This window comes from Lontra canadensis, unplaced genomic scaffold (genome assembly GCF_010015895.1).
Source record: "Lontra canadensis isolate GAN:19392208 unplaced genomic scaffold, GSC_riverotter_1.0 scaffold16, whole genome shotgun sequence".
NCBI lineage: Eukaryota > Metazoa > Chordata > Mammalia > Carnivora > Mustelidae > Lontra > Lontra canadensis.
This window is the reverse complement of record NW_022631010.1, coordinates 8,841,469-8,867,939: the sequence shown is the minus strand read 5'-3', so window position 1 is coordinate 8,867,939 and position 26,471 is coordinate 8,841,469. Positions and strand designations below refer to the sequence as shown.

General features: G+C 38.6%; 1 protein-coding gene across 4 annotated transcripts in view; it reads right to left on the bottom strand.

Annotated features, from left to right (window-relative positions):
* Positions 1-26,396, bottom strand: part of MCM8 (minichromosome maintenance 8 homologous recombination repair factor) — a 46,893-nt gene extending 20,497 nt beyond the window's left edge. For 2 of the 4 annotated variants that reach the window (XM_032859149.1, XM_032859152.1), the window contains exons 1-12: positions 26,079-26,396; positions 23,702-23,854; positions 23,287-23,370; positions 21,374-21,456; positions 20,599-20,748; positions 18,612-18,715; positions 17,648-17,846; positions 13,867-13,952; positions 5,673-5,824; positions 5,235-5,430; positions 3,348-3,378; positions 2,668-2,808 (exon numbers count right to left, since the gene is read on the bottom strand). In XM_032859149.1, the coding sequence (XP_032715040.1) occupies positions 2,668-2,808; positions 3,348-3,378; positions 5,235-5,430; positions 5,673-5,824; positions 13,867-13,952; positions 17,648-17,846; positions 18,612-18,715; positions 20,599-20,748; positions 21,374-21,456; positions 23,287-23,370; positions 23,702-23,849 (1,374 nt within the window). In that variant the 5' untranslated portion in view covers positions 23,850-23,854; positions 26,079-26,396. Of the gene's footprint in view, positions 1-2,667; positions 2,809-3,347; positions 3,379-5,234; positions 5,431-5,672; positions 5,825-13,866; positions 13,953-17,647; positions 17,847-18,611; positions 18,716-20,598; positions 20,749-21,373; positions 21,457-23,286; positions 23,372-23,701; positions 23,855-26,078 lie in introns of those variants that run through there. The other 2 variants (XM_032859150.1, XM_032859153.1) reach the window with 2 other exon arrangements.
* Positions 26,397-26,471: the final 75 nt, after the last annotated feature.

Here is a 26,471-nt window from a genome sequence, read left to right as displayed (position 1 = left end):
AATAAATCCTAAAAAAAAAAAAATTAGAAAAAGAATCAGACAAAGTAAAAGGGAAAAACAGCTAATAGTGACTGCTCACAAATGTCAGCTATATGCCAAGTACTCTTCTAACAGCTTTACTGTATAATCTTTACTGCCACAGTTAATAGCAAGGTACGATTACACCCCCATCTTGTGACATAGAAAACCAAGGCCTGCAGAGAGTAACTCACACTGCTATGAAGGTGTAAACCCAGGCAGCCTGCCTCTGATGTCTGTGGTCATATGAACACGCAGTTTCATTTTATGCTTCATTTTCAAGTTCAAACAGAAAATACATGAGAGCCAATTTTAATTTCAAAGGTTTCAATGCTTCTTTGTATAGCAGGTAATAAAACAGCTCAATAATGCTTACCTTGTGAGTAAACAAGCTATGGCAGGTCAGAAAAGTGGTTAAATAGCACAAGAATTAAAAGCCTGGACCTTCAGAGTCAGGAAGACTGTTTAAATCTTGGCTTTACTGTATACTGGCTATGCTGCTCTCAGATCTCTCTGAGCCTCAGTTTATGTTTTATCACCTACATCCCTGAGGAGTAAGTGAGATCATATATGTAAGGCACTTAATCTGGTACCTGGCACACATACCCAATGAAAGGCAGTAAACAATTCGTAACTGTTAGTGTTAACGTAATTTTTTAAAACTCTGGTTTAGCAAGGCTAGACCACTTACATACAACACACTCCACTGTCTACAACATTTAATTTCTATTAATATTACAGTTTCTATTTTTAAATTAAACTAAATGGCATTATCCCAGGTTTTAAAAAACATGAAAAACTGCCAGTGTCATTCCTTGGTATTAAATTTTTTTTCAGTACCATTAAATGTATTTTGAAACCATCATCTGCCAAGAACTATTTCTTAAATTAAAAAGGAGTAAGAGAGGGGTATTTGGGTGGCTCAGTTGGTTGGGCTTCTGACTCTTGATTTTGGCTTGGGTCATGATCTCGGGGGTTGCAGGGCTGAGCTCCATGTCAGGCTCTGCACTTGGACAGGAGTCGGCTTGGGATTCTCTCTTTCCCTCTGCCCGTCCCTGCCGTGCTAGCAGGTGCACTAGTTTGCTCTCCTCTCTCAAAATTTTTTTTTTAAGTCTCACTTATGTATTTGAGGGAGTGAGCAAGAGAGAGCATAAGCAGGGGAAGGGGCAGAGGGAGAAGAAGCAGCACACTCGCCGCTGAGCAGAGAGCCTGATGCGGGGTTTGATCCTTGGACCCTGAGATCATGACCAGAGCCAAAGACAGACACTTAAGTGACTGAGCCAGCCACTCCTAAAAAAGTAACTCTTTTTTTTTTTTTTTTTTTAAAGATCTTATTTATTTGAAAGAGAGAGTGAGAGAGAGCACAAGCAGCAGAGAGAGAGGAAGAAACAGACTCTCCACTGAGCAGGTAGCCCGATGCAGGGCTCGATCCCAGAACCCTGGGATCAAGACCCAAGCTGAAGGACAGTGGGCTTATAAATGCAGTGATGAGGTCAAAGTTGTTCTCAATACTGGCTGCCCAGCGCAATCACCTGTGGAAGGTTATACACACACAGATATACCAGAACCCTAATCCAGAGGTTCTTAATTTAGTTGGACTAGGGCATGCTCCAGGATTTTCAGAGTTCCAAAGATGATTCTGATATGCAGTCAGAGTTCCCCTGAACAAAGATTCAGTAGCCACAGGACTACTTACAAAGAGATCCCTGGTCTGGTCACATTTTCCTTCCTTCCTTTTTTTTTTTTTTTTTTTTTTTAAAGATTGTATTTATTTATGTGACAGAGACACAGCGAGAGAGGGAACACAGCAGAGGGAATGGGAGAGGAGAAGCAAGCTCCCCATAGAGCAGGGAGCCTGATGCAGGGCTCAATCCCAGGACCCTGGGATCATGACCTGAGCTGAAGGCAGACGCCTAATGACTGAGCCACCCAGGCGCCCCTCTGTTCACATTTTTCTACACTGGGGATGGTCAGAAGGAATGGGACACATGGGCATTCTCAGAAAGGACATTATGACTGGCTTACCAGGTGTCATTCCCAGGCAACCACAAGTATTCCAATAAGCAGAACCTACTAGGGCCATCATAAGCCCTGGTGGGAGAACCACTAAGCTCTCACTGGCAGAGGCAGAATGTTCTTAGGCACCAACAAGAAGTTGGTCACAGAAGCTGCCTTACTTAAAACTCACAGAGAAGCAGTGGAGATGCACACAGTTCTCTTATCTTTATCAGATGGTTCCTAAAGCTCAATACAGTGTTTATGTAGTTTTGTGAAGAAAGAAGGCATGACCCTGCTTCCCTGCTCTTTACTTTCTCAAACTATTCTGTTCATAGGTGAAGCCACAACAAAATAGGCTAGCAAAGCTGATACCAAAAAAAAGGGGTTAGAGAAATGGTTAACAGTTCACAATAGCTGACATCTCAACAGACCCCCATGTCTACACAGCCTGTGTGACAGAAAGCGGACTCTATTTGAAAGGATGGCCAGAGAGAAGTGACACATTACCCACACAAACCCCAATTCACTTTTACCACCAGAATAACTCTATCCTCTGGAACACAAATATTAGAAGCTTTGAGAAAATTCACTTATGAATCAGTCATACATTTCATAAGGAATACATCAAATATTAGATGACTGATTTCCTACCTGTAGCATCTGACTCTTTCCCAAGCCTGGATCTCCAACAACAAGGACATGTGGATCTCCTCGAATCGGAATTCTGTTTTTGTCATCTGCATATTTTTGGCTTCCTCCAAAAAGTGCTAATGCCAAGCCTGCTTTAACAAGCTCAAGTATGAAAGGGGGGGGGGGGGGGGGGGAGGAGAAAAACCTCAAAACTGAGAAAGACACAAAGATGAATAGCTAAAAAGGGATGCTTCTCCTTCCATATTTACATTTACTTGAGAATTTTTTTTAAACATGATTGATCTTTACTTTTTTCCTCTAAAGAAATTAACTTACAATATAAACTTCTATAAGGTAAATGATTAGAAAGCAAAAGCTAGGAAGCACATAAAACTAAAGAAGTACCTTTAAAAGTCAGTGAGTAAAGACCTACCTTGCAAGGCATGAATCTACTCCACAAAACTGGGAAATACTTGCTAGCTTCTGCTTTAACACTTAGTGCCCAAAGTCACTTTAAAGGTACCTCATTCCCATTAGCTCAAATTAGTAAGAAACTTGTTCATACAATGAAGCTGTAGTTTGCCTTTCATATCATTCGCTTATCAAGAGTAATGACATATTGAAATACAAATAAATGGCTTGTAAAAATTAGCTCTTTTTTGCCAACTTTATATATTTTTGGGTAAAGATGAAGTACTTACTTCATGACCAAAAATGACAGGGCAAAGTGAGCTGAAAAACAGAATACAACTTATAAATTCTTATTTATGCTTCATCAATCCATTAGAAGATCTACTTTATAACTTGCTTAACTTGCTTTATTCAGCATCAAAAAAGGGAAAAGGCAAACATAAAATTTAAATCCCTCAAACAACTCAAGACATTTTACACTAACAGTAAGTTTCTCAAAATTCTGGTTAATTCATAAAGGGAAGAATGCTTTAAAAATTGTGGCTGTGTAAGGGAGACAATACTTGTAAAGCATTTTACTTTTTTGAAAGAGTGAGCAACAGCAGGGGAAGGGAGGGGCAGAGAAAATCTCAAGCAGGTTCCACACCCAACGTGGGCTCAGCTCAATCTCAGGACGCTGAGATTATGACCTGAGCCCAAATCAAGAGTCAGATGCTTAACCAATTAGGCTACACAGGTGCCTAATCAAATTTTATTTATAAAACCAGGCAGCCTGCCTAATTTGCCATGCCCTCCAAGATTAACAAATGGACAGCCATGAAAAATTCTAGTTTTAATGCTGAAATCCCAAATATAGAACTAAAGGGTAAAAACAACCTGTGGGAAAACCTTTCTAGTATGGCAGAGAGACCACTGCAAAGGTCTTCCTTATTCAAAATGGGTAAGAGGGACCAATCGAAGAGGTGTTTTGATCTTCAGCCAGGTGGCTCCTCCCCCCCTGCTCACAGCCCCCTCACCACAATGTCCATGCTCCACAAATCACACCCTCACTCTAGCTCAGAGCACCCCTTCTACCAGAGTAGGTATGGATGGCTGTCTATTCAGACAAGTCTCTGAGGGTTTAAGGACAAAGACCCCCTGAGGAATTCGATACTTTTCTCAGCTGACTAACATATTAAAGGAAGAAACAGTCAAATTCTCTTAGTGTCCTAAGCCTAAGTAAGGAAAACACAACGGGGTTATGTGTTCTAACACAACACATTTCAAAACCTCAGTTCTTTACTACTTTTAGGTACATCTGTTTTTCAGTCTCTCATGTTTTCCTCTATTTCTTCAAAATCATCCAAAATATTGTTTAAAAGCTTTTAAAATAACAGCATGCTGTGTTAACTGTGTTAAATGTGTTTAAAAAATCTCATGTAATCCTTGGAACAACCTTCTGAGGCAGGAATTATTTCTATTTTAAGATGAGAAAAATGAAGGAGGTAATAAGTAACATGCTTCCAACCACACTGGAAGTAAGTGCTTGAAGTGGGATTCTAATTTAGATTCAACTAAAAAAAAAAAAAAAAAAAAGCTCTTAACCACTAAAGCAAAAGTTGCCTCAATTTGCATCTTTTTATAAAAGAATATGATGAATATTTACTGAATATAAGTAAATTGCTTTTTAAAAGTAAACAAACAACCCCTTATATACAGCTAACTGAAATGACTGGAGTTCACAGTCCCACCACTTCTCAGTAACCAACTTCTAGGGTGAGATAGTAAATTTCCTTTATGGATTAAACACGAAGATCAACAAACTTTTCCCCAGAGGTACAGATAGTAAATATCTGTGAGCCGTTCCCTGTTTTAACTACTCAGTTCTACTGCTGCAGCTGGAAAACAGCCAGGCACCTCATAAATGAATGATTATGTCTGTGTTCCAATAAGTTTATTTGTAGAAGTGAAATTTGAATTTTATATAATTCTGTGTGTCACGAAATAGTCTTTTTTTCAACTATTAAAAAATGTAAAAACCATTCTTAGCTTATGGGCCATATAAAAATGGGCAGTTGGCTGGATTTGACCTATGAACTTTAATTTGCAACCATTTTGACTAGTTTTTGTTACTTATAGCCAAGAGCACCCCTATGGCGTACATAACATAATAAAACTTCAGATAATCTCATACATACTTGACAATGAGTTTAAAGAGGTTTTCTTCAGCTTGAATCTCCTGGATGGCATAAAGGTCTTTAAGTGAGAACTCCATCAACACTCCATGCTTACACCCATCCTCAGAAGTCTTTGTTTTCTGTCCTTTGCTATTACTAACAGAATTTGCTTCAATGTACAATAGGAACATGCATTTGTCATTCTTATTTCGAGAACCTGTAAATTTCAAAGTACGAAATACAATAATTGGTATTTTCATTTTCTCTACAAAGACTTAAACGGAATGGGAAAAAAAAAGGCACACTAAGCTACAAATAAACCTTTATTTTAAAGGAAAAGTTTCACCCATATAAGAAATAAGGAATTCCCTGTATTAGTGGAGATTCAAAGGTATCTTCAAAAAAGATGCTGGCAAATTTTTAAGAAACAATCAAAATGAGACAAGAGTTACATAATACCTTCTTCAGCATTTGAGACTTTGACAACTCCAGTAATGGTCACTGTGTCTCCTGGGACACAGCTATCCACAAGATCGTGAACAAGTTCACACTCTATTGTTCGTGGAATCCGACCTGCTTCTCGCTGATCATCAGACATCAGCTCCTGGATTCTAAAAAGTTAAACAATTTTCAATGAGTATAGATACTGACTTTAATTTTTTCAACATGTCATCTATTCACGACCCACAAGGTACCAAGCTAGATAAAGAGCAGATTAGTGTGTGTGTGGGGGGGAAGCTCAATGGTGTATCTAACATTACTTCAGCAGTTTCCCATTAAGGATGGCAGGATGAGCATATACACTTGCCTACCCTCTCTCCAAAATGTCCACCAAAATGGCAGTTACTATATAGGTAAAGAGAAGTTTTAGGGTGTGCAGAGGTGTTACCAATAAATAAGACCTCTTGACATTTTAGAAAACAGCAAGTGGGAAAGTATAGATGAATAAAATAAAGTCCAAAATTATACACAGGAAAAAGTTACAAGGATCTAAGAAAAGTGGGAGCCTCTAGGTTGGAGTTGACAGGAATGGAGAGTAGGGAATTCTTGTTTCTTACAGAGGGAAACATCCTTTCAGCAGCTGGCTAAAAGGAAATAGGATAATCAACTGAAAGACAAGTCACAAAATAGCTGTTCAGAATTCTTTGGTAGGTGGGTAGGTAAGCGAAGAATGAGGGCATTCCAGCAAACCAGGCTTTACTGTTTAACAAAAACCAGAGCACTGTTCTAGAGTAATGGATTCATCCATTGTGAGGGGAGCTACAGCATCTAAAGAGGGCATCAAAGCTCCAGAAGAAAGCCTCCTCATTCTGGCATCTGAGAAACTCAATTCTGATTCAAAAACATATTCACAGAGCAAAATTTGATAGTCAAAACCCCTATCTTCTTACCAGGAGGGATGCCTTGTGAGGAAAAACTCCTACTTATAATAAGCAAAAGAAATCTATCCTACTTAACCCCCCAAATTTCTCATTGCTCATCAGATATTTCAGGATGAAATGGCAATAATTCAGGGAAAAGAAGAGCATTAGAAACAAACAAAAAGCTGCCCAAGAGTTTCTGAGAAAATCTTACCATCATAAAACAGTAGTGGCTATCAAAAGGGAACTATGAGAAAACAAGTGTGAGATCAGGAAAATTAAAAACATGTATATAAAAATCAAATATTTATAGGAAACAAAAAAGCCAAAGAAATCTAGAAAATGGCAAAGAGAAAGCAAAGGGTGAAAAAAGTTTAAAAGACAGATGAACAGTCCAATGAATGTATCTGATAGGAAACTCAAAGACAGAAAAGAGATGTTCTAGAGTCCAAGACAACTCCAGAAGAACTGATCACTGTCCAGCAGGATGAAGACATTTAGATGTACTCTCATTACTTCAGAACACCACAGACAGAAAGATTTCAAAAAGTGGGAAAAGCGCTAAACAACACAGTCCAAATATGAAGCACACTAAAATAGGGAAGAATGCAAGAGAGTAGAAGAAAAGAGAAATCGCTTTGATTTTGACACATGGATCATTTCTTTTAAGGGAAAAAAACAAAACGACACAATAACATAAATTACATTTCCTTTTCTTGGCATTTGACCACCTTCCTTGTTTCTTTGTTAAACAAAAGATGATCTTAAAAATATAAATGCTCTTGTTTTTGTTAGATATGTCCTATAGATTAAAGGAAGACAGTTATGATTGGAAAAGAGAAGTAAACCTTGACAATGTAAAATTAACATCATGCAGAAAGAAGTCTAGCAGTAGAAGGGGGAGAAGTAAAGGCAAGTACATCATCTCTAATATCCTTGGTTCAGAGAGTGGGTGAGTAAAGAGAGGGAAGCCATGAAAAGATGTCACTTAAAGTTATGTATAACACAATAAGCAGTTGTGGGAACTGTGACCTACTACACTGATTTTTAAGAATATTTACAGGCATTTCCTTAAAACATTTTTTTTTTTTTTTTTTGGCCACACTCACATTCCAATTTAATTATATAGCAATTATATAGCATGAGGTCAGGGGCTTAGGACCTCTCATCCATCTTTTCACCAACTGAATTAGTATCTCCCCCGGTAAGTGCCGCTTGGCCCCCAACCCCTGGGGACGGCCACCTGGAGCCCATCTGCTGAAGCCAGTGGCACATGTATTTTCTCATTTCACAGAGCCATCCTGATGGCTTCCACAGGACTTCATAAAATCTTCTGGGTCAATGGATTTTTGTTGGCATATGATGGGAACCAAGGCTTTAAACCAACCATGGATTTGAAAGCCCAACAGTTACCAGTCCAGCATTTGTGATCTGTTCCTAGCCTTTTTTTAAAATTTTAATTCCAGGATGATAACATACATTGTCATATTAGTTTCAGGTGTACAACATAGTGATGCAACCATTCCATACATGACTCAGTGCTCATCTCGATGAGCCCCTATTTCACCCATCCCATTCATCTCCCCTCTGGTAACCATCTGTTTGTTCCCTATAGTTAAGACACTGTTTTTTTGGTTTGTCTCTTTTTCTCTTTGATCATTTGTTTTGTTTCTTAAATTCCACATATGAGTGAAATCATATGGTATTTGTCTTTCTCTGACTGGTTTATTTCACTTAGCATTATACTCTCTTGATCCTCCATGTTGTTGCAAAAATCACATTCATTTTTATGGCTGAGTAACATTCCATTATATTTATACACACATACACACAGACACCACATCTTTATCCATTTATCTATCAATGGACACAGGCCGCTACCAATTATTTTTAATTCTCTAACTTACTTCACAATGGCAGTGAGCTGAATTATGACTCCCAAAAGATATGTCTGGAAAGTTTCTGTTCAACAATCAACTGATAGCCTTATGGGCTTTCCCTCTGTATGTAAATGTTTTCGTTCTTTTCTCTCACAGCTTTTAAAACTCTATCACTATTCTTTTTTTTAACATTTTAACTACTATGTGTCTTGGACCTCCTTAATTTGATTTTTTTTAGTGCCTTCTGTGCTTCCTATTTCTTTCCTTCCCCAGATTTGGTAAGTTTTGGGTTCCTATTTCTTCAAGTAATTTTCTGACCCCTTTATCTCTCTTCTTCTTCTGGGATCCCTATAATAAATGTTATTATGCTTGATGGTGTAACTGAATTCCATAAGTCTATTTTCATTTTTATTCTTTTTCCTCTCTCCTGTTCAGCATGCTTTTCATTACTGTCCTCCAAGTCTCCGACCTGTTCTGCTAGTCTACTATTTATTCCCACTAGTGTATTTTTAATTTCAGTTATTGAGTTTTTCATCTCTGATTTACTCTTTTCTGTGTTTTCTCTTTGCTGAGGGTCTCACTGAGGTCCTCCACCCTTTTCTCTACTATAACAAGTATCTTTATGACCATTACTTTAAACTCTCTATCAGGCATATTGTTTATCTCCATTACATTTAGGTCTCTAGCTGTGATTTTCTCCAGGTTTTTCACTTGGGACATAGTCCTCTGCTTCCTTATTTTGACTGACTCTGTTTCTGTGTTAGAAAAGTCAGCTATGTCTCCCGCTCTTGAAAGTAGTGGCTTTCTGAAGAAGGGGTCCTGTGATGCCCTGCAGGGCAATGGCGCCTGTTCTTAAGAACTTGGCCCTTCAGGGGTATCTTCTATGTGTGTTCCATGTGCCCTATTATGGCTGAGACACATATTGTCTTCAGTCCAGTAGTCTATAATGGTTCTCTTTGCCTGTTGTGGGCAGGGTTTGGTCCCTGTTGTTAGTGGGCCAGTCTGGGCCACCCCAGGCTTGAGTTGACTGAGGCTAGGTGTTTGCCAGAGCTGCAGGAACACCAAACTGCAGGGTGCTCTCCCTGTATTATCCCCCGAGAAGCTTCTCTTGGTGGGCAGGGCCTACAGTCAGATCAGATGTCTGTCCCAGCCCACGGCTGGGGACACCGCTGGATTGATACGAATGGTTATCTTCCCCTCTCCCTGGGGTAGGAGTCACTTTGGAGTGGTGCTGGCCTTTGTCAGGGCTGCTTGCTCACTGCCACACCGTGGTGCCACTCTGGATGCTCTCCGGCAGGAGAATGCAGGAGTTATGTGCACAGTGCCAGCAAGGGCCACACCAGCTGGCTGCACGAGGGGAGCTGTAGTCACTGGGAAAACTCCTGCTCTACTTGGAGGGGCTGAGTCCACAGAAAAGTATAGGGGTGGGGCGTGCCATTAGCAAGCTAGGTGGAAGGTGGAGAGTACTGCACTGTCCTGGTTCCCACAGGTGTGTCTGTATCTAGGCTGGGGATCAGGGAGGGGAAATAGCACCCACCAGCTCTTTTGTTCTTCGATAAGTCTCCCAAATACGCCTGCCCCTCCAGTACATGCTCTGATTAGTAAACAAATCTCCCTCCTGTATAACAAGGAACTTTTTTATGAAGCGCCTTTTTGTCTAGGTTTTTTTTCAATAATTTTTAAAAATTTTTTATTTTTTTATTAACATATAATGTATTATTAGCCCCAGGGATAACCAGGAATTTTTTAAACTGTTGCTTCTATGCTGCATCTTAGCAGGGCTGTTTGTTGTGCTGTTTAAAGGCAGGGACTCCACTTCCTCTCACCATCCAGCTCTCCCAGAGCTGAGCCACTGATTTTTAAAGTTCAGGTGTTAAGCCCAGCTGATTGTAAGAACTCACAAAATGAGGCCCCTCTGGTTTTCTGGTTATGGGTGTTTGCCTTCCCCATGCAACTTCCCTGTGCCTGGGTGCCTGCTGTGGAGGTCTGCTTCTCTCCCCTCCCTACAACTGCTGCTGAGTCTCTCCCCCACATAGTCCCGTGGATCCGTTCGGCTCCTGATCACCACTTCACCCTTCCCACACTCTTGTGTCCTCTTCTCTATATTTAGCTGTGGAGAGTCTCTTCTGCCAGTCTTCATGTTGCTTTTGGGATTATTTACACTGATGTGGGTGTTACCTACTTGTATCTATGAGACCAAGTGAGCTTAGGATCCTCATACTCTGCCATCTTCTCCAGAAGTCTTTAAAACTTCTTTAAATAATGAATGTAAGTAAAAACCCTGAATGTTAAAATAATAACTTTGGAATACATTCATTATACATCTGGATTAACCTCCCAATTTAGACTTTTCTTACTAAAACAGATAAACAGAAAGAAAAATTAACAATTACTCTAATCTCATTTCCGAGAGTATCTTCTCAACATATTTTTGTATTTCTTGCCAGTTTTATCACTGAAAACACTGTACACGTTTTTAATGTCATTTCAAAATATTCTCCTGCAACATCATATTTAATGGCTACACAATACTCTTGTACCATCCTACTTAAAACATTTTCTTCAGATGTTTAGGCTGTTCCCCATTCATACATACACACACACAGTGAAAACGTACACTTTCGGCAACTATTTCTTCACATACTGTGACTGTTTTTACCAGGTAAACCTTTAGAACTGGGATTGCTTCAAATGCAAAGCTTTCACTTTGATGCATTCAAATATTTCAATGCACTAGCTGAGAAACAATAATTTTTTTTTTTTTAAGATTTTATTCATTTATTTGACAGACAGAGATCACAAGTAGGCAGAGAGGCAGGCAGAGAGAGAGGGGGAAGCAGGATCCCTGCCGAACAGAGAGCCCAATGCAGGGCTCGATCCCAGGACCCTGGGATCATGACCTGAGCCGAAGGCAGAGGCAATAACCCACTGAGCCCCCCAGGCGCCCCGAGAAACGATAATTCTTTATGACCATTCCAAACTAAGCCTCAGAAAAAAATGAAACTGAATTTACTCTAAGTGCAGGAAGACCTTTCACCTAGGGTATGGAGTCATTTTATATATCTATACATTAGTAGAATAAAACCATAATGTAAGCTAATACTATACTAACAAAGTGTTACTATAACTCAATCAAAATGAACTTTAGCAATACCTTACATTTAAAGATTCAAGAAAAGGGGTGCCTGGGTGGGTCAGTTGGTTGGGCGTCTGCTTTCAACTCGGGCAATGATCCCGGAGACCCAGGATTGAGCCCAGTGTCGGGCTCCCCACTCAGTGGGAAATATGCTTCTCCCGCTACCTTCACCCTGCTAATGCTCTCTCTCAAACAAATAAATATTTTAAAAAGAAAATGATTTAAAGATTCCAGAAAAGGATTTAAATGGCCTCCATTTTTCTTTAAAGTTTATTATTTTACAAGGTGGGGAGAGACCAAGGGAAATAGGAGAGAGAGAATCTCTAACAGACTTCCCAGTGGGTGTGGAACCTGACTTGGGGCTCATTCTCATGACCCTGAGATCGTGACCTGAGCCAAAACCAGCTTAACCAACTGTGCCATTATGCACCCCTAAATGGCCTCCCTTTCTAAATCTGATCTAATGTCAAGAGATCATCATTCAAATCCAATTAAAATATTTAAGCCTATTTTCTTGTCTGCTATTTTTACCAAAAAGCAAAAAGATTTTGTTCAAATAAATGAATTACCATGGACCTTCTATGCACCTAACCTATTGTGAGCCATAGCTCCTTTGAGGCCCTTATCACCCCCTTCAGTGGTGAAAGCCCTACAGTCTTTGCAGACCCTCGTGAACTAAAAGGGCACAAATCACGCTCAAGAGTCTTAAACGTAGCCCTAAAAAAGAATGAAACCTTTCCATTTGCAACAACATGGATGGAGCTATCTGGTATAATGCTAAGTGAGATAAGTCAATCAGAGAAAGACAAATACCATACGATTTCACTCATATGTGGAATTTTAGAAACAAAACAAATGAACAAAGGAAAAAAAAAAAAGAAACAAACCAAGAAACAGACTCATAACTGAGGGAACAAACTGTTGATTACCAGAGGAGATGTGGGTGGGAGATGGGTGAAACAGGTGAAGGGGATTAAGAATACACTTACTGTGAAGAGCACTGAGCATCACTATATCGTACGTCTGAAACTAAATATAACACTTATCTATGCTGGAACTAAAATTTTTTAAAATAAAATGTAAAAAAAATTTTCAAACATTTCTTTTATAAAATGGAGAATTTGTGAAGATCTCAGCATACTGTAGAATTACATATGTTGGTTTTAGTTTTTACAGAACAGAAAGAGGTGAAGGGAGGTAGGACGGGGCTTTGTAGCAATCCATCTTACTTTTTCTCTAGGTTCTTAGTTTTTTTAACACCATCACCTGTTTTAGCTAGGTTTCTTGGTAGCACTCTGACTTCAAAACTACCCATTATCGGGGCTGGGTGGCTCAGCAGGTTAAAGCCTCTGCCTTCAGCTCAGGTCATGATCCCGGGGTCCTGGGATAGAGCCCCACACTGGGTTCTCTGCTCAGCAGGAAGCCTGCTTCCCTTCCTCTCTCTCTGCCTGCCTCTCTGCCTACTTGTAATCTCTGTCTCTCTGTCAAATAAATAAATAAAATCTTAAAAACAAAAACTACCCATTATTTCATATTCAGGGATGAGTTATGGGACTATAGCCAGATAAAATGGAATAAATTATTGGGTTAAAAATAGACACACACGGGGCACCTGGGTGGCTCAGTGGGTTAGAGCCTCTGCCTTCGGCTCAGGTCATGATCCCAGGGTGCTGGGATTGAGCCCCGCATCAGGCTCTCTGCTTAGTAGGGAGTCGGCTTCCTTTCCTCTCTCTCTGACTGCCTCTCTGTCTACTTGTAATCTCTGTCAAATAAATAAATAAAATCTTTAAAAAAAAAATAGACACACACACAACCATATAATCTGCAAAAAATAGCTTAAAAAAAAAAACAAACCTATAGTAAAATGCCTCACAGATAGTGAGAACATGAAATAAAACACATGCCCGTTTCTAAAGGATTCTTTATTTTAAAACTTCTAAACAACATTTCTATCACAGCATGGAAAGAGAATCATACAACTTTGTTGGTATACATCCAGTTCAATGAATCACATAAGTGAGAAATAAAATGAACTATCCCTCAGTAGTAAAAGGACGTGATACTTGTACTTAAAATCTTTTCTGGAATCTAATATAGAACAAATTTCAAATAAAGGCATTAATTTCAACATATAAACCCTTAACCAAATAAATCCATTATTATATACTTTATCATTGTCTATAGATAAGACTCACTGTATAATACAGGAATATTCTAGATTTACTTGGCAGTATGAGAGATCTAAAACCTGTGTCTTATTTAGTCTGATTACTTACTTGATTGACTGCCAGTCCATTGTAACCGTAAGAGGTGAGCTACGGAGAGCAGTGAATGACCTCCCTCGACATGTGGGCACAGGACACTGCAACAAGATTAATTCACATCCAGATTTTGATAAACTACAATTACATCTCAGGAAAATGCAAATTAAAATGCTTCATTTAATATTGTTTTAAGTTGGTCCCAGAAGGGTGTTATAATAAAATGCACTACAAGCTTAATGACTTTCTATTTCCACCTGCACCAATTCTGAATTATAAGCTTTTGAAGCATTTTTTCAGCTGGTCCCTCTTGATCACTGCTCTTACTCTTTCGGCTGTGGGTGTGCAAGGCTCCTCACAAGCCTCTCACACTGAGCACATATTCCTTCCTTTGTGTGCAGTCTCCTGATCCTTGAATGCCCTCTTGCATCCAGTCCCACATATCCAGCCCAATCCTCACCTCTTCCAAAGTCTTCCTGGGTCTCCTTTAATCCCTAGCTCTCCTATCTCACTTCCTTTTGCACTGTTTGTGTAATATTTACTGCACACAGAGATGATCCTCAAAAAGCAAGTGAATTGTGTTCAAGTTTTTAAAAGTCACTTGTTTGCTATTTGGACCTCAAGATGCATTTACAAATTCAGAGACTGTGGTTGACTGTATTTTCCAAATATGGTTGCAACAGTATCTCCCCATGAGCCTTTCTAGAACTCCCACTCCCCCATCAAGAAATAGAGTCTAATTTCCCTCTTCTGGGATCTGGACAGGCTTATGACTCACTTTGTAACCAACAGAAGTGATGTCACCTGATTTCTGAGGCTAGGTCAAAAGAGGCAAAGCCATTTTTTCATGAGAGCTGGACCCATTTCTTGAAGCTCTCAGCAGCCATGTGAGCAGACTAAGTTGCTGTACTGTGTACCAGAAGCCAAAACCAGCCCAGAGAGACTCATGGAGAAGAGATGCCCAGCTAGCCCCCCGCCTCTCGCTGTTCTGCTTTATCCGCCGTTTGACTACAACTCTGTAAGAGACCTAGATGCAGAACTAACCAGCCAAGCAGTTCTTCCAAACTTCAGACTAACAGAAACCATGAGAAATAATTAAATGACTGTTGTTATTTTAAGCCACTAGGTTTTAGGCTGATTTGTTATACAGTAATAGGGACTAAAACATGGATCACCTAAACAACCATCTTTCTGGTCACTTCAATTCACGGAAGTTCAGACACATGCAGAACCCTTTTCACACTAGCACTCATCTTCCCAGTCAGCATTACTACCCATTATATTGGGAGGCCTGGAAATACCTTGATCAAATACAGTTAACAGAAATTACCCAGTAAGTCAGGATTGAAATTCTGGCCTCTGAACTAAAGGCAGAGCCTGAACCTTAAGCCCAGACAAATAGTAGATGACACTCATTTACCAATACCACTGATTACTGGAAACAATAGCCAAATCTCACATACCCTGTTCTTCCTGTAAGAGAAGGAACCCTTAAAAATTTCAATTTGTGTAAAAATGTAATAAATGTAAAATTGATTAAAGTCCAAGGATGGGGGCACCTGGGTGGCTCAGTGGGTTAAAGCCTCTGCCTTCAGCTCAGGTCATGATCCCAGGGTCCTGGGATCAAGCCCCGCATCGGGCTCTCTGCTTGTCAGGGAGCCTGCTTCCCCTCCTCTCTCTCTGCCTGCCTCTCTGCCTACTTGTGATCTCTGTCTGTCAAATAAATAAAAATAAATTAAAAAAAAATATTTAGGCTTGTTTAAAGTCCAAGGATGATAAAGGCAACTCTGGAAAAGAAGAATAGATACAGTAAATCTCCCTGCCATTTCAAAAGTTTTAATGAGATCAATGTAAATAGGACTGTATAGAGCTAGTATAGGACCAGTGAAATGAAATGCATTCACATGTCTACAAGACAGTGTGCCATAGAGGAAATAATACACGTCTGTAGGAATACAGGGCTTAATTAATAAATAAATGATGACAACTGGCTTTTCACTTACAAGAACAAAATTAGATCCTCAGCTTTATGCCATTCCTAAGATTAAATTCCTGATGGACAAAAATCTAAATACAAAAATGAAACTTGGGGCACCTGGGTGGCTCAGTTAGTTAAGCATCTGCCTTTGGCTCAGGTCATGATACTGGGGTCTTAGGATCGAGCCCCAAGTCAGGCTCCCTGCTCAGCAGAGAGCCTTCTTCTCCCTCTCCCTCTGCCCCTACCCCTGCTCATGTGTGTGCTCTCACTCACTCACTCCCTCTTAAATAAATGGATAAAACCTTTAAAAATAATAATAAAAATAAATATGAAACCTAAAAATATTAAAAGAAAATATAAGAGATATGTTTATAATGCTCAAGTGAAGAAGGCTTTTTAAGCAAGGCTTTTTAAAACATAAAAGTTACAAGGGAAAAAAAATATGATCAATTTAACCACATCAAAATATAAAAGTATAGAACAAAAAATACACCACAAGGTTAAAAGATAAAGCAAATACTGGAAGAAGACATCCGTAATATATATAATCCATGGTTAGTATCTAGAATTCATAAGGAACTCCCATGAATAGTATAAACAGAAAAATAAGATATTAAACAGAAAATTCAAGAAAGAAGGAAATTCAATGCCAATAAAGATGTGAAAAGATGTTCAACTACAACAGAAATTGGTATAAATACTACTTATACCAATCAGCCCGCCAAAATCTAAAGAGTCTAACAATACCAAGTGTTGATGAGAATACAGAGAAATGGCAATTGTTTAACACTACCAAGAGGGGTGTAAGCTGGGACCAACAACTCTGGAAAGTTTTTTGGCAACATCTCATAGTTAACAATAAGTATATCCCACTACCGAGAAAGTCTTCTGCTAAGGAGACATGTCCAAGAATGTCTCTGCAGCATCATATAACTGTAAAAAACTGGAAACAACACAAATGTCCACCAGGAGAATGGATAAATAGTGACTATTCATTCAACGGAATATTCCACAATAGTAAAGATGAAAGAACTAGGTGTGTATTAAGATAGGTAAAGTCCAAGATAACCAAGTGAAAAAAAATTGGCAGAATGTTACATTCAGTCTATCATTTTTGTAAAAACAAACACAACAAAACAAACCCTCCAGGTATATAGTCAGGTATGAGAATGCAAACTGGAAGAACTCATGCTAATTTCAGAAAGTGGCTCCCTTTGAGGATGGAAAAAAGTGCGTGGAACTGGTGAGGGCAACAAAGAAGAAACTTCAACTTTAACTCTAATACTTGGTATTTTATGTTTAAAAATTTAAGCTAAAATTACAAAATATTAATATTTGTCAATTCAAAATGGGTATACAGATATTCTCTTCACTTTTCTATGGTTTTAAGATCTATAGTCTAAAAAAATTAATAAAAAGGGAACACCTCACTTTCAGACAGCAGAGTAAAGAAAACTTGATGTGTATACCTATTAAAGTCAAAATATAAAAATATGAATAGAAAGAATACACATTAACTTCAGGATAATGATTATCTCTGGGAATGGTATAAGCAAGGGGCTACAAGAGACACTAATCACCACCAGTAATGCTTTATTTATATCTTTAAAAATATATCTGGAACTGGCAAAATGTAATTTCTGGGTAGTGATTAATGTTTTATTTCTTTATTTTCTATACCCTGAAGTATTTCATAGTTTAAAAACTGAAAGTTAAAAATAAAAATAAACTCTGTGTTCAGAAACACTGGAAAATGTTTTCTGTGAACTGATTTGCCTTCTTTGCCAAAATAAATAATTAAGTTAAAGAACATATTACCTTTGTGGGAAGATTATATTTTCCATCTGGAAGAGAAAAACCTTGAACTTCTCCACATGCAGCACAAAGAAAAGCCATCTTGGTGCAAAGAGGCTTTATATTACTGACTCGAACCACTGTCCCTCTCAGAGCAATGTATTTTCCATAGTAATTTGCCCGGACATTCTTGAGCTGTGTCAATGGCTCATAGTTATAGACCCTAGAAACAAAAATAAGAATGTATTTATCTGTGAATTTACAAATGAACCAACAGTGGACATTATCTCTATCTTCACAACTTCCTTTCAGGAGCAACTGGAGTACTCCAACCGTATTATCCCTTCACATCAGAAATTTCACAAGAATTAAATCATTCTTAAAGATTAAAAAATGCTAAATCTTCCCTTTTCTTATTTCATTGGCTGTTCTCTAAGGGAAAAAAGGAAAAAAATAATAACAGAAAAATTTTGGCAACAAAAAAGTGACTTTTCAGTTTCTAACTTCTTTTTCAAAAACTGTTAACACAATGTCTTCTATAAATTCCGGAAAAGAAAAAAACCCTGGTAATTATCTTATTCTTCTAATGAGAATTTAAAATCTTAAAATAAAAATGAATTAAAGAAAAACAAAATGCAATTTGCTCTGTGTCTAACAGAAACCTAGTAAATGCAACAAAATACAATCACACCATTTAGTGTATTATATAGAGTATTAAATAGCAGGGACTTGATAAGTATACACCCAAAATCAATGTTTATAAAGATATGAAGGTTGGGAAAACACCTTATTTAGAAAGGAAAAGTTTATTTTTGTCATGATCTCTTAAGAATGCTCAGGGGGTTCACTTGGGTGTTATAACCAATGAGACAGCAAAGAACTCATATACTTTTTACCAATTTCTTTAGCTTTATAAAACAAGGTTCTCATTCTTAAAAGTCTTAAATTTGAGATTCTAAATAATAATTCAATACTAGCAAATCCTCACCTTGCATGAATATGTGGCACATTTACTATTGTTTCCCCATCCCTAGACAATCCTTCTTGGGCTTGTAATTCAGCTGCATGCCTTTCAAGGTCCCTTGTTAACACCTAAACAGGATAAGTATTTACTTAAAAGTTGGAAAACAAAACATCCTCTTGAAGCAGAACTCTTTTACAGAAAATACAAAGTTTATGAATATAAACAGTTCAGAGCAGAATATTAACAGAACGCTAACAGCCCTCTAAAACTCTGATACTTAATTATGACTACTTACTTTATAGTGGATTGTTTTACCTGGGATTTTGTGGTCCCTGGACTGGAAAACTCCAGCATCCTTATCTACTACTTTCTGTCCAAACTAAGCTTAACAGTAAAAGTCGTTACAGTGGGCCCTAAAGCTATTATTACCTCCTGGACAGGCTCTGGTGAAAACATTTTTCTATTTCTCCATATTCAGTGATTTATTAAGACAGAGAAGATAAAGATGACTTTTGAAATACTCAATAACTGCTCCCTTGGCATTGACATTAAATAAGTATTTAATAATCTCTTGTATATAAAGCAGTATGCTGACAATCTAAGAGTGAAAATGAGATGCACATACATAGCTCTGATTGTTACAAAGACCATAAAGATTTAGAGACAAAATACTATGCAAATTTTGAAGAAAAGGCCATGAGAAAGGTTTCATGGAGAGACAATAGCATCACACCCCCCAAATTTGGACATGCAATGCAAGGGGCATTCCATGGTTAAGGGACAGCATGTGTAAGAGATCAGACTACTGAAAGAATCCTGGGGAGAACTCAGCTTAGCTGAATGGTAGTGAGTGAAAGTGGAGGAGGAAGTTGAACTAGATCATGGAAGGCCTTCAATGCCACAGAGTGGATTTAGATTTCACTTTGCAGAAAAGTCACCAGTTTCCAAAGACAGATCATGTTCTACCAGGTCCAGCAAGTTTAGGAAACATAATGAAGGTTTAAGACTGACGCAGTAAAGGTGGAAAGAGGGGGATTTTAAGAGATGTTTCAGAAATAGAAATGAAAGAATGTGGTGACTTGGACATAGAAAACTAATGAGAGGACTCTGAAGACAACACCAAGGTTTCTGGTCTCCGGTAGCAGCAGTGTACACATCTTTGTAATGAACTATTCCTTGCACCTCGCTACCATTACCTCCTCTGCTCTATGTGCACTTCTCAGTACACCTTTAAGACCCATCATAACTGTACCATCTCTACAAAGTCTTCCTCTGAGCTTTCCCCATTCCTCCCCACTCACTGAGGGTCTTATCTTTATCTCTGAATTTAGCCAGTACTTTATCCACAGACAATACTTTATCCGTGCCTGTTCTGAGATCTACTACTCTTTACTTTGAAGCATTTACCTCTTTGGCAGCCTAAATACTTTCACATGTGTTTTGTCACCTAGCCTGGGAAAAAGTCAGGCAAACACAGCACATACTATCATTTTCAGTTTATATATGGAGACTCTCAGGGAGAATAAGTGACTTGCCTCATGTCATAGAACCTAAATCTGAGGTTGCTTTCCAAGTTCATAACTGATAACACAATCCTTGTCTTATCTTCCCTATGAGACTGTTTCCAAGGAGCTCTTTTTTATTTTTTTTTAAAGATTTTATTTATTTATTTGATAGAGATTACAAGTAGTCGGAGAGGCAGGCAGAGAGAGAGGAGGAAGCAGGTTCTCTGCTGAGCAGAGAACCCTACGCCGGGCTCGATCCCAGGACACCGAGACCATGACCTGAGCCAAAGGCAGAGGCTTCAACCCACTGAGCCACCCAGGCGCCCCCCAAGGAGCTCTTTAATTTCTGTATTATCTTCAATAGACTAAACTAAATCAAATAAAATAAATGTTGTATTTAGATAAGCTGTTGTATACAGAATGAATGGTATCTTTCAGAAAGTGTACTGTTATTGTAAAATCTTCCTTTAAAATTTTGACAGAGTCCGGACAAGATAAGTCTTTACCTGATGTATTGCCAGACCCATGCAAGCCAAGGTTTTCTCAGGTGTATCCCTCAACTCATTTGCTATATTTGGTATCAAGTCAGCCATTTCATTGTCTTCTGTCAGTTCTTTAAAATCCACCAAAATACTTCCCTTTCTTTCTATTTCATCCTAGAAAATATTAAGGCATGAAAGCAATGATGGTTTTTTTAAGTTAACTATCATAACTAAACATTCAATTACATACTTTGAAAAAGCATGTTTATACAGTGATAACAATGAGTAAGTACAGTAAGCTTTGTACCACTTAAAGTATTTAAAATATATTAACTTATTTATGCCTCTTTTTCTTTTTTTAAGATTTTATTTATTTATTTGACAGACAGAGATCACAAGTAGGCAGAGAGGCAGGCAGAGAGAGAGAGAGAGGAAGGGAAGCAGGCTCCCTGCTGAGCAGAAAGCCCAATTTGGGGCTCGATCCCAGGACCCTGGGATCATGACCTGAGCTGAAGGCAGAGGCTTTAACCCACTGAGCCACCCAGGCGTCCCTTATTTATGCCTCTTAACAGCCCTTGGTGGTATTAATACTATTATACCCAACTGACACATGAGAAAACCAAGGTACAAAGAACATAAGAAATACACTCAAGTCCACACTGCAAGTAAGTGGCAGAGCTGGGGATCTGGATCAAGGCAGTCTGGCTGCAGCATCTACTGATCATAGCACCTCAAATACATTGTTCAGGGAAACAACACATAAATGTGGACTAGTAGATTTGCTGTACAGGAATCTTACCTTATCATATAGATCAATACGACTTGTGAAAAAATGTTCAAACGCTTGAATCTTCTGAATCAAAGGAGAGCTACTGCTGTAAACTAATCCAAACAAAATGGCATTAGCGCTAATCATCACGTGTACAGATGTATTTTTCATGAGATGGAAGAAACGTGTATACATGCTAAAAGACTTTTTCCAATTACTTTGCATTCTGATTACATTTTCGTAAGAATATAGGTAAGTACTGAGTGAATAGTTAAGATTCTAAAACAAGTTTAGATCTGTATAATCTTAAATGCAGATAGGAAGTGACCCTCTCTAAAAGCACCAACAACTGGGAACCTTTGTACTGAACCTTTGACACTTAATAGGACCTAGTAGTTCAAATAGGTTACATAATAAAGCTTAAAATTAAAATTTTATAACAATTATAACAAATTATTTTATAATTATATATATATATAATTATAACAAAGCCAAAGCTAGACACATGATTAATAAATTCTTACTCAGAAACAGAGATAAAGACAGTAAGTCTTTACAAAGTAAATTCTACTAGTCCAAACTGCCACATCCTGAAATCAGGGAGAGAGATCACTACACTTCACCCTGTTCCTAAAACCTTTACAGGGTAAAGTTCTAGAACATTTTCAAATTGGTCTTCCACAGAGAAATAATACTGTGAAGCAGTTTGTAAGTACAGATGATTAAACCTAAGGCAGCCCCTGAACTCATCTTTAGGACCAGTCTAGAGATCACTTCTAATGTTCTGGGCTAACTGCTAGGCACATATTGCAGGTGCTGGTAGCTAATGCATTCTAAAGCAACAAAAGACAGACTACTTATGAAACACATGTGTGTATATAATAGAAAAAAAAAACAAAAAACCTTGACTCTCAATACAGAAAACATTTGTAAAGTGCTTTATTCATTCACCAAATGAATACTGAATGCTTGCTATGGGCCAAGATCCTTGCCTTAAAGAAATACACAACCTAGTGGGAAAATAACCCACAAATATATATGACCATGTAACCCATAACTAATAAAAGATATAACATAGAAACTGTAAGAATGCAGAAAAGGCTAGTCTCCAAACCAAAAAAACAGGTATATGATGTTAGCTGATGTTCTTGATTATTAAAAGGGAGATCCCTTAAGTGTGTTTCTACACAAACCACTGTTGATGGTCTCTCCATTCCAAGCCTGCTGTTCTATTTTCTGCTCTGTGATGCTATGATCGAGATCTGCACAGTGCATTTCCCAGATTTCCTCTAGGTTTTGCCAACTGAAGGCACTTTAAAGACTGGAAGATTGCAACAAAAAAGGATTCTATTTTTGTTTCTAATTCTTTTCAGCATCTCTCCAGCTGCAGAAAATAGCTGTAGTTCCAGCCTCCAGCTCTGCACATCAGCCATGTAGTCCTCCCACCAGAGCTACCAGCCACAAGCAGCTTCATTCACTGCGGTGGTCTGAGCACAGGTGTGAAGGGTAACCTTCAGAGGTCCAAACACAGCTTTGCAGGGTGCCCTCAGAGGATGAAGTAACAGCCCTGTCTTTGAATTCCTAGGTCCTGGCAACCTCAGAACTTCTTACCTTTTGTACCCTCAGCCATAAGGATGATTGCTGCTTCCAGAAGCTACTATTATCTGGGGGCTTACCTCAGTGTTCCCTTTTGCTCTTTTAGACTTCCATCTGTATATTCAATTCCCTGTATTACATCCTCTTTCTGAAATACTTAGAGTGGTTTCTGCTTTCCTCATATAAAACCTAAAAATATTCTTGAAATAAACATGATTTGTTTGGGTGAACTAAAATTAAAGAAGGTGGTACCTATCAGTAAGCCAAATGAATTATAATAATATGAGCTGTCCAAAGACAAGTTATGAAAATAGAATTTATGGTACTTTTTGCACTTTTAACTCTACCTTCAGAGAAATAAAGCTTCCAGCCTTTATATGGTATTAATTGGTCCAATGTTGATTGCAGTAGCAAAGACTGTGGGGTTTGTTCTGAAAAACAAACAAACAAACAAAAAACCCTCAGAATACTATGTTAGCAGAAATAGTATATGTGCTGTCGAAGCAAGCGCTATGTCAGTAGAAATACATTACATTTTTTTCCAATTTGCTTCTCCTTCCAGCAATGAAAAGCTGACAAAATATATAGTAGTTACAGGTTAAGTTACACGTTTCAGTAAAAACATTTTATCTTAACGGTTAAATGTTACTTTAATGAGTAACATCAAATAAAACTGAAATTTAAGTTAAACTACTTTGTAGGACAGGCATAGTTTCCCTCTTGAGGGAAAAAAAAAGTTGAACAATATTTAACCTCCCCTACCAGAAGTATGTTTTCTTGTGGTTTTATTCAGGTCAGGTCTACGTTCTCTCTCTCTCCATTTTCCTGTGAAACTCCCACCACCTCTTCCTCTTTTCCAGCTTTGAAATCTTCCTCGTCCAAATCCTCTGCCTCTATAGTCTCCATTCATATTTTCTAAGACGAAGAAAAAAATCTTCATCAAAATAACAGTGAAAACAGTGCTCAAAATGTATTAACATAGTAAATAAGAGAAAACTAATGTATTCTAAAATCTTTTTTTTTCAAAAAGATTTTATTTATTTATTCGACAGGCAGAGATCACACGCAGGCTGAGAGGCAGGCAGAGAGAGAGAGAGAGGGGGAAGCAGGCTCCCCGCTGAGCAGAGAGCCAGAAGCGGTGGTCGATCCCAGGACCCTAAGATCATGACTTGAGCAGAAGGCAGAGGCTCAACCCACTGAGCAACCCATGCGCCCCAAAAATTAATGTATTCTAGTTTGAGATTAGCAAACAGGCCTGCAACGGTGTACACTATGGTAATATGAGATGTAGCTTCAAACAATCCGCGGATATCCGTCTAATTCCCATCTCTCTTTTTTTCCTTCTTTTTAATTCCAATAAGTTAACATGCAGTGTAATATGTTTCAGATGTACCACAAAGTGATTCAACACTTCCATACAAGCCTGGTGCTCACCACAACAAGTGTACTCCTTAATCCCATTATCACCTATTTCACCCATCCCCCGACCCACATTCCTGAGGTAACCATCAGTTTGTTCTCTCTAGTTAATATGAGTCTGTTTCTTGGTTTTTCTCCCCCCCCCAACCTTCGCTCATTTGTTTCTAATTACACATATGAGTGAAATGATATTTGTCTTTCTCTGACTTGCTTTGCTTACCATTATACTAACTCTATTCATATCATTGCAAATGGCCCCATCTCTTTTTAAGGTATATCCATGGTGCTTCACCAAGTATACTGAATGTTCATGGTATAAAAACAAAGTACTGTACCTGTTTGCAAGGAGTGCCTACTATAGAAATGAAAATAACACAATAACACTGAGATGACTTGTTTATAGTGTTTTAGACTTTAAAGAGCAGCACTGGCTGAACATATCCTGACCTGTGACACTGGGAATACATCGCCATCACAGCCCCTTATACATAGTCAATCCTGCATGTCCTATCCACTTTTATCAGAGATACAAGGGTATTCTTACATAGGCAACTAATGTAGACCTTTCTGGAGAAGCATAGGAGTGGGACATGGTACATACACATTTCGATCTTTTCTCTCTGTAGGGAGAGAAGTTAATTTTCTGGACCTTAACTTCTTAAAAAGACAACAGAAGAAAGATCACTTCTAGGTGAATATTGACTAGATAAATTTAGTTTTTAGATAAATTTGCTGAAATGCAATAGTTTTTTTGATAATACATCTGTATTTGTTAATATAATCCTTTTTATTTTGCTAATTATCTCTTCACATTTTGTTTTGTACATAGCAAGATACTCATTTTTTTTTTAACTCAAAGATAGTTCTGGCTATCAAAGATTCAAAATATAAGTGACCTATAAAATGGGTTTTGAAAGAACTCATATGGGTGGAGCAAAGGGCAAATTTAGGGCAGTGAGATGATTCTGTACGATCGTTTAGTGGTGGATATACAATATTATGCATTTGTCAAAGCCCATGGAATTGCACTACAGAAAGAGTGAACCCTAACATAAACTCTGGACTTTAGCTAGTAATAATGCACCAATACTGGTCCATTAATTGCAGCAAATGTAGCACACTATTGCAGGGTGTTAACAAGGGGAACCCGGGCTGAGGGGAGAGAAGAGAAAATTATAAGGAACTCTCTGCAATTTCTGTGCCATTATTTCTGTAAACTAAAACTGTTCTAAAAAATAAAACCTATTTTTTAAAAACAGTTCCTATCCCAAGGATTAAAAAAAAAAAAAGAAGAATATATCAGAACACTGGGGTGCAATTCTTCACAAAAGACTGTATCCAAATCTGTCTGAAGGGATTTAATTAATAAATAAGTTAATACCCAAACAAGTTCACGATGTTGGGACAAGACAAAACTGATAATCGTCCAGACCATATGGCAAGTTAGGAAACAGAAGCCCCAAGAAACTGATCAAGATTCAAGTTGTTTGGTGGCAGTAGTGAGCTCCCAACTCCGTCTTCACAAACTCGAGACGAAGCGCCCCTTCCAGAACGCTACACACCGTTATCTTTCCCAAATGAGAACAGTGAGCACAACTAGTAAAAATCCCAACACAAATGCAAGAAATACGACTGCAGAACTGAGTAAAGGAGCCACCCGGCGTCTGCTGTGCTTCGTTAATTATCCTACTTCATTTAGGTCTCCTCACGCCGTTCTTACTTGCAAAAAATAGAGGTCCCAGAGCTTTCTCGGTTCTCAGCTGGGCAGGGCCCTGGGTGGCAGCTGGTGCGCCCCGCCTGGCTCTCCCCTCGTTCCGGAGAGGGGTGGGGGGAGACAGACGGGGACAAGACGACACTGAGGTCTGAGCTCCTCGGGTGACTCCTGCCGAAGTCCCTTCGGTCGCAGTCCTCCTGACGTCCTCGCTCAGGGACCAAGTCTCATCTGTTGGAGCAGCTCGGGGACCTGTTTCCCCCTACACCTCAGAGGCTCGCGGGAAGATGTTTAGCTACTCAACCTGAACTCGTCGGCTTCCAAATTCTTTTTTGGCGCGCCTGTGACGCAACTTCCGTCTAAGGGACGGCGAGATGAGAGGGGCGGAACAGAGTGCAGCCA